This window comes from Plectropomus leopardus, chromosome 11 (assembly GCF_008729295.1).
Source record: "Plectropomus leopardus isolate mb chromosome 11, YSFRI_Pleo_2.0, whole genome shotgun sequence".
Lineage (NCBI taxonomy): Eukaryota > Metazoa > Chordata > Actinopteri > Perciformes > Serranidae > Plectropomus > Plectropomus leopardus.
In genome coordinates this window covers 1,859,412-1,868,161 of record NC_056473.1, presented here as the reverse complement: position 1 = coordinate 1,868,161, position 8,750 = coordinate 1,859,412, and the positions used below count along the sequence as shown (strand labels likewise).

The window sequence follows — 8,750 nt, the reverse complement described above, 5'->3', positions numbered from 1 at the left end:
CAAGCAGGCTGTACACTTACAGCACAAGAATGTTAAAAAGGTCATGTTTAAGACAGCAGTTAGGGACTGCTCTTTATTTATCAGAGAAGGGGAGCTGGAGTGTGACTTCATTTAGCTTTTTTTTTCCCCCCTCCCTGGAGCTACTGATATTTTTCCTAAAGCCTCCCTGAGCGACTTGAGGAAAATACACAACCCTCCCTCCTGACCATAAATTAGTCATTAGATATTTAAAAACAAAACAAAACAAAACAAAAAAAAAAACAACAACTGTATAGCTATACCTTTAGATGTTTGAAAGTTGAAGATGAAATCCTGGAGTTGAAAAGGCCTCGCTTTTTCACTCTTGTTGTGCATGCTTGTTCGTGGAATAAAGTGATTTGATTAAATTTCACGATTTTAATCTTAGATTTTGATGTTTGTTGTCTGACAGAAACGGTTGCTCCACATGTGTTGAAGGACCGTTTGAAATCCAACAATAATAATAATTCAGTTTTTACAGTTTCTGACATTGATAAATGGCGTTATTTTGGCTATTTTGCCACTTTCTTTAAATGTCTGTGGTATAAACTTTTTTGCCCAAATTATCTCCACAGAGCAGCTTCCCTACAGTAATCATTCCTTGTCCATGCAAAATTACAGTTAGTCTCCCTACTTTGATTTACTACATGAAATTAACCTGTACCCAGCCCTCCTTTCTGTATGTCTTCCTGTGTCTTTGTGTCTTTTTTATTGCAAAAAAAACTTCCAAAATTAAATTATATAAAAAAAATAAAATGTGGTAAAATACAAAATACAGCCATTTAAAGTAGTATGCCCCTCCTCTAGGCCTAAATAAAAAGTGCTCTACATATCATTTGACACACCTCCCCCTTTTTGCAACAGCCCCTCCACTCTCATTAATAATGAACAGTCCCCAAACCACAAGCAGGACACAAATACGTTCTGTAGTGATGTGTAACATTTCCCTCCTGTTTTACTTTTTTCGATCAAACCATATAATTGTGTTTTATTTCACCTTTATTTTATCAGTAAGTCATGGTAAAAGTTAGTTAGTTGCCCAAGTTAGTAGCTTTAAAAAAGCTATAGAATGTTAAATACATTTACATGTTGAATAATGGAACGTGTGTACATCTGACATACTGAAGTACAAATAGAGAAACTTTTGATCTTTCATCCTTTTTAGACTAAAACTTTAAAATTCTGCATTAAGTCAGCTGATGAGGACTGTTCAGATACCTCTTTTTTTTAAATTCATTGCTCCTTTCATGTCAGAGCCTATACTTCATCCCCTTTTCTCATTAATGCTTAATTCTAAATTCATGGGAATTTGGTTCAAATCATCCTACTGTCCAGTATCACAGCTGGTTTCTTACACTATTGCCCAACTCAAACAAAGGAAGTGTTGTGTGAGAAACATATCAAATGCTTCTTTCTACAGAACCTCCTGGTGGCTTGGCTGGCTGATGTGTATCATATGACTTTAACGTCCTGGTTGGAGTCCATCCTGGAATCTCTTTGTATAAGAAGAAAAAAAGATAAGTGACCCAAACAGAACAAGAAACTACCTTTATTTAAAAAAAGGTGGTGTTATTAATGCTATGGTATCTATATAGCCTACATGTTACAGCGTGAGAGTGTACTGGATTTAGATGACAGGGTCTGCCTGTGTGAGCTCCTTGCTGTTGGCCGTTGACTGTGGTTGGCTGAGAGGTAAGAGCCCGTTTCCTGCAAGGTCAGAGGTGCACAGTATCCAGTGGTTGATGTCCTGCTCGGCTTTGTGGGAGTCCAGGAAGGTGTGCGCCGTTATCTCATACTCTTTGTCGTATGTGGTCCTGCAGAGGACACGACTTTGAATTACGGAACAAAAGCAGGTGTACAGGCACTGTAACATGACTTTTAGCTGCCATACTGGAGGTCCTCATCTTGTGAGTGGCTGTGAAGACCTGACTGCAACATGACCATTTCTTCAAAATGGGCTTAACCCAGGGCAATAAATGTTGGAAATGTCATAAAGAAGTGGGTACTTTTCTTCACGAACTATGGGATTGTCCTTTGGTATTACCTTTTTGGAAGATGGGACTGAAAAATCTTGAATGACTTTTACCAGAATTCCCACAACTATGTCTAGTAGGAGACAGATCTGCTGTACCACCAGGTCTTACCAAAGCAGAGTTTGGATCGACAGTAACAGGTTTTATTGTAGATGCTTGGCTCATTATACACAACTGGAAGAGTCAACATAGGTCGGAGTTTACTGAGAGTCTGAAAACACCTGACAGCGATAGCTGCCTTTGAAACTATGATAGGCAGCGTGAATAATGCCCCGAACATGGCAAATCTTTGTGGCTCACATTAGAGGAGTAACACCTAAGAGGTGGTGGAGAGTATAAGGGAATGAGATGCTTATGTATGTGTGTGTATACTGTATAGTGAATATTTTGTATGTGCATGTATGTATATGTATGTCGAAGAGGGATCGTGGTGCTGGGGTGGCTTGTGTGGCTGCCTGTAAGTGTCATTATCCTTTTCTGAAAATTTCAATGACAAAAACAAAACAAAAAAACAAACAAACAAAACAAACCATGATCGTGTCAGCTGAATCTAATCTACATGCTGTATTTCTGTGACATTTTTACAATACACTGTTCATTTTCTTATCAAGAGACATCAGATTGTTTGGGATAAGAATGCTGACACATCTCAAGCTACAACTCATAGCTGTCTTGGAGTCTACTGGGAGCAGAGACAGGTTTTTCATGTCACTGTGACCTAACTGATAAAAACAAAAGCCTTATCAGGTTTTTGCTTTTAAGTGTTATCTGACTCATTGGTGGATTATGAGACGAAAGGCATAATGCAATAAACAATACATGATTTGTTCTTGTTTTGTTAGCATCGATTGATTTTTGGGATTCACCTGCATTTTCTTATTTTTGCTCTTCTCTTAGGTAAGAGAAACTTTACGAGTGGTCGAGGCACTCTTATCAAGATAGGAGAAAAACCTCTCGTTTTCACAGGCTACATATTGTTGCCCAGCACATGGAAAAATAAGTTTCATATTTGAGGAACATTTAAAAAGTGCATGAATATGATATGATGAAACTTAGTAAATATTTTAGAATAATTATGACTGGGTTATTAAATTTCAGCACAAACAAAATACTACTATACTTGGCCCATGGATCCCAGTGACTTTAATTTCAGTTACTGTGCATCTATTGACCAATGCTGGAATTTACTTAAGTACATTTACTCAAGTATTGTACTTAACTACCTATCTGAGGAACTTTAACATTACTTGAGTATTTTAATCTCATGCCACTTTTCACTTTTACTTCATTAAACTTCAGAGGAAATTACTGTGCTTTTTACTCCATTACTATTATTAGATAACATCTTTAAAAATTCAGATTTTTCAGCACAAACCATATGAAAACATACACGTGCATCTGAAACAATTAGTCGATTAATTAGAAAATACATTTGCAACTATTTTTATAATCATGCAAGTCATTTTTCATGCAAAAAACATTTTGTGGTTCCAGTTTCTCGTATATACTGTATGTATGAGGAACTGCTACTTTTCCTTTTACTTATTTTGATTTATTTAAGTTGCTAAAACTTTTCTGCATGTGTACTTTTACTTTTCATACTTCATTACATTTCCCTAAAATCACATTTACTTACTACTGCAGAAGTTCTTCTTACAGCCTTGTTTGTGTCATGTGTCTAGTCTTGTTCATGTGTCTTTGCACAGAGCAACCTGCTCTTATATAGTGTTTAGGGGGCGTTACCTGTGCTAACAAGTGATTTATGATCAGTGGGATTCATCATTGAGCACACCTGGTCAGAGAAGATTTGGGTGATTAAGAACATTTGGAGCATCTGGAGTTGACTTCTTGTATGTTTTTTCTATTATCAGAAAATTATGAGAAAATATCAGAGAAATTGAAGAGAATGTTGCTGCTTGAGGCCCATTGTGTCTGAGCACAGACATGTAGAGGGCTGCACCACCTTTCCTTCATAGGACAAAGACACGCAGACTTAATAGCTGTTTGTGTCTTTTTTGTTGTTGTTTTGTGTTTCTTAGTAGTTACTTTGCCTCTCTTTCTGATCATTTTGAGTCTCTGCAGTTGCTTTGCCTGTCTTTGCAGTTGTTTTCTCTTTTTGTAGTTATTTTGAATCTCTATGTAGTTGTTTATGTCTTGTTGTAGTCATTTTGAATGTCTTTGTAGTTGTTTATGTCTCTTTGTAGTTATTCTGTGCCTCTTTGGGGTTGTTTTGCTCCTTTTCAATTTGTTTGTAAGTCTCTTTGCAGCTTGTATCTCTTTGTAGTTGTTTTTGTCTCTTCAATGTCATTCATTTTAAGTCTCTTCCAGGTTGGTACATGTCTCTGAGTGACATTTTGCAGGGGAAGGCCGGAGGCCCTTGACACTTTGGGCCCCTAGTCCTATGCCCAGTAGGCCTGTTCAGTTCATTCATAGGTGAACTGACCTACTTAAGTTTTCTTCTTCTGAAATCTCTCTTTTTGTATAAAACACATATTTGGCTATTATTTGTAGCAATCCTTAAATGGACCTCCAAGTTGACATCAGACAAGAGAGCAACACAATCAGAAGCCTTTGTATTGCATTTAACACCCAAACATATGGTTATTTTTGAAAAGAAAATGGAAAATACCAAAGGATGTGATCACCCAGAACAGCGAGAGCCTGGTTTGTCTTGCAGTGCATGATCAGCACACGCGCATTAGCCTGTTAAAAAAAAAGGAAAAGAAAGAAAAAAAAGAGGCCTAATGATGATTGCAAGGAAATCTTCCCAGTGCAACAAAGGTGAGGGAAAGTTACACTTTTGTAACAGATTTAACAGAACAGCAAATGCAGAGGTGGAAGGTGTAATAGTTAACAATAAAGATACAGTTAAGACTCACAGGAACTGGCTGACCCTCATATTCGAGCCTCTCCTGGGGGGCAAAGTGGACTGTTTTCCACCATGACAAAAAAGAACCGCCGTGATCCAAATTGACCTCTTGTAGCCGGGACTTTTTTGCACACTTTAAATGAAGTCACAATAATACGAGACTGACAGTACAAGGAATCCAGTGAAGAGGACAAACACAACTATAGATGGCATTTTATTTCAATATGCACGAGATTCCTGCAACTCTTTGTTAAACATCTCATCACTGTTGTTGGTTGTTTAGTAAATGTATTCTCCTTGATGGTCTTCACTTTATGTTAAAAATGAACATACCTTTTGAAAACTTCGCAGGTCACTCGTCAAGTAAAGCTGAGGGAAAAAAAGGAAGAGAAAATACATGAACACACAAAGTGACACTCAAAAGATGGGATTTCTGTATGTTTTTCAGAAGTAACAAAATCCTGACACCTTGTTGTATTTAGCTAAATGCAAAATGCCACTATATCAAAAAAAGAGAGCATGTGTACAGTCAAATAAATCATTAAAACACGGCTTACAAGGCACACTGAGATAACCTTGATCTGTAAAAACAAGGTTCATGACCAGGGTTATTTTCTTAAACTTTGATAAGCTCCCCTCAGGGCCACAGGATGTTGCACAACTGTTGACACTGGCTGCGTGGTACTTCTTGTGATGTACGTACAAACTGAACTCCATGTGAAACACCACTGTAAAATCAGTGGGGTGCCCCTTTCACACACATATACACTCCCCGGCCACTTTATTCTGTCCACCTGTTCAACTGCTAGTCAAAACAAATATCTAACCAGCTAATCACATGGCAGCAACTCAAGAAAGGTGATTTAAATTACTTTGAGCATGGCATGGTTGTTGGTGACAGACGGCTGCTGATCTACAGGGATTCTCACACACAACCATCTCGAGAGTTTACAGAGAATGGTCTGAAAAAGATAAACTATCCGGTGAGTAGCAGTTCTCCGGGAGAAAAAATGCCTTCTTGATGCCAGAGGTCAGAGAAGAACCACCACTGCTGTCAGCTGAGAACAGGAAACTGAGGCTACAATTCAAACAGAAGATTGGAAAGATGTTTCCTGGTCTGATATGTCTCGATTTCTGCTGCAACATTTGGATGGTAGGGTCAGAATTTGGCATCAACGACATGACAGCATGGATCCATCCTGCATTGTATCAACGGTTCAGACTGCTGCTCGTGGTATAATGGTGTGGGGGATATTTTTTGGCACACTTTGGGCCCCTTAGTACCAACTGAGCATTATTTAAGCACCACAGCCTATTGTTGCTGACCATGTCCATCCCTTTAAAACCACAGTGTATTCATCTTCTGATGGCTACCTCCAGCAGGACAATGTGCCACGTCACAGAGCTCAAATCATCTTAAACTGGTTTGAGTTCACTTTACTCAAATGACCTCCACAGTCACCAGCTCTCAATCAAATAGAGCAGCTTTGGGATGTGGTGGAATAGGAGATTCACTTCATGGATGTGCAAAATCTTAGTGAAATGTTTCAAGTTCATGTTGGATGCCACAAAGAATTAAGGCTAGCAAAGTGTACCTAATAAAGTGGCCGGTGTGTTGAAGTGTGTGTGTGTGTGTGTGTGTGTATGTGTGTTAGTTTACTTACTCCCCCCGCAAAGCCACTTGTTGTTCTCAGAGCAAAACTTTGCCCATAGTGCAGAATGGATCCTTCAGGACTGCCATCTACACTGTAGTCACACAAGAAGCAACACAGGTTTCCATCTAAGAGTGTTACCATGTTAAGATGTATGCTGACGTAGCTTAACGTGCGTATGTGTGTGTACCTGGTTATGATGAAGGCAGTGCGCGTGCAAGCCTCAATACCTCTTCCTGCGCTGACTCCACACGGGGCTTGAATGCCAGGTAAAGGAGTCTTGGTCAAACTGTTAATGTCTGCGTTAATGCCAACTGAGCTGCACTGCCTCTTTTCTCCTCCCATGTTCACCAACATCACAACATCCCCAAAGTGCAAACGTCCATCATTTGTCACAGTGAGATTCACCTGAACAAAAACCATCATCATTATCATCACCATCGTCATCTACACTGATATACATTATTTATGTTTTTTTTAGTTGGCTTAAATTTTTTTTTTACCGGTCTCAAAATGTTCTGCTTGAGGAAGTCTACTCTCTGGGCAGTGAGCTCACCCCTCTCTGTTTTCTCCAGATATACCTTCTTTAGATCCTGGGAAAACATAAACAGAAACAATGTTTATTCTTAAGCATCTTCCCATGACCCCACTACTGCTGTTTAGCCTATATAGTGTAAAAAAAGAACATAATTTATCTCAAAATAAAGAGTTAGAACAAACTGATGCAGAAGAGATATATGGGACTCTCAGGCAACGAATGTAGTTATGCTTTCAACCTTAAGACATATAAGATTAAAACTGATCTTTTAAGGGAAATTAACAGTATTATTTTAAGATCATTAGATCAACTCTCAATTGATCTTGATACTTGATATATTGGCTGTAAAGCTATCTTTTGCATTCTGCCTTCCTGTTTTATTTTGTCCTTTTTAAATGTATGGCCCCTAAGGCAGTGCTCTTTAATTGTTTATCTGTTTATTGTCTGGCTAAACAGGATTTTGCAATTTATAAACACAGACCAGACTATATCTGGCCCTAGACCAAATCAGTATTTTTCTCTAGTTAGCCTTTATATTGTCATCCCTTTTATTCCTCACAAACTCCATCACAATGCAGCTGCCAAACAAAGTAAAAACAATTTTCAGTTCATTACTATCTCTCCTTCAATTATTTGTATTGAAAGCCTGATAGCTAAAGAAAGATAACCTTAATGGCCAGTAGTTAGCCTACTTTTTTAACAGTAAGAGTATTTTCTGTTCAGGCTGGCGTGCTTACCACAGACTGGCAACGTGATAATCTAACGTGTAAACTCGTGTTGATAACTTGATGAAGACCCAAAATGTTATATTAGCAAAGACGAATGAGTCGACGTTAGCTGTTTATGTGTCCGAATTGCATTAATTTAGCTAGCTTAGCGGCTAAGCTAGCTGAAAGTTGAGAGCTTTACTTTAAAACAAACCTCTTGTAAACGCAAGTCTTCAATCCAGTTTCCGACTTTCACATTTGCACGATATTTGGTCACATAAGCCATTCTTAAAACAATGCCGACAACTATTTGTGAACTAACTAACTAAAACTACAATACGTCGACCTAATTTTGGTGTTTGACCTGTTAAACCTTGCTTAAGTGTGGTGGTGGTGGTTTCTATAGTAACTCATGGTGCCTGACCAAGTGTCAGTTCTCGTTGAGTGCCGCGAGAGGGCGTGCTGGGACAGCCAATAAAGTCCACAGCTAGTCAGTTCTCCGTTTCCTTATTATGAAGGTGTAGGTTTCTCCTTCGCACAGCAGCAGAACGAGCCCATAAAGAATACAAAATTTTGAAAGTATAAAACACACATGCAGTAAGTCACAGTCTTAAAAACCTCTCTTGTAGTGCTTTGGCTTTGCACTGATGTGCCACAAAGACGCACATACTCTGACATGTGGGATTTACGTGTTAAAGGTGAAGTCAGGTAATATGGGACATTTTTTGTAGATTATCAACAAAACCACTTGCATACTACCTTAAGTATTACTCTTATAACCTGCTATGGTTCTCTGGTATGTTTTAATGAAGAAAATATGTTAAGTAAAATAATTTTGAAACTTTGGACCTTCAAACATGGAAAATCCCAACCTCATTCTGACGAAATGTTCAGAGAATGTGAAACAGCTAGGAGAGTAAAATTGGCCAGTCA

The 8,750-nt window shown here is 38.4% G+C and overlaps 1 protein-coding gene across 1 annotated transcript; it reads right to left on the bottom strand.

The window, feature by feature from the left end:
* Positions 1–1,586: 1,586 nt before the first annotated feature.
* On the bottom strand, positions 1,587–8,185 carry cfap161 (cilia and flagella associated protein 161). The gene is made up of 8 exons (XM_042496599.1): positions 8,032–8,185; positions 7,076–7,165; positions 6,763–6,980; positions 6,585–6,666; positions 5,254–5,289; positions 4,931–5,053; positions 4,681–4,754; positions 1,587–1,832 (listed from the first exon to the last, which is right to left on the bottom strand). Exons 1-8 carry the CDS (start codon positions 8,101–8,103, stop codon positions 1,646–1,648), a joined length of 882 nt encoding a protein of 293 aa, XP_042352533.1. The 5' UTR covers positions 8,104–8,185; the 3' UTR covers positions 1,587–1,645.
* Positions 8,186–8,750: the final 565 nt, after the last annotated feature.

Bases quoted from the DNA above. Each gene is read 5' to 3' on its own strand.
- cfap161 (XM_042496599.1), bottom strand. From the start codon at position 8,103: ATGGCTTATGTGACCAAATATCGTGCAAATGTGAAAGTCGGAAACTGG. The intron at 5,290-6,584 runs GTAAGTAAACTA...TTTTTCCCTCAG, and splicing joins CAAGTGGCTTTGCGGGGGGA to CTTTACTTGACGAGTGACCT. The intron at 4,755-4,930 runs GTGAGTCTTAAC...TTTTTTTAACAG, and splicing joins ATGAGGGTCAGCCAGTTCCT to GCTAATGCGCGTGTGCTGAT.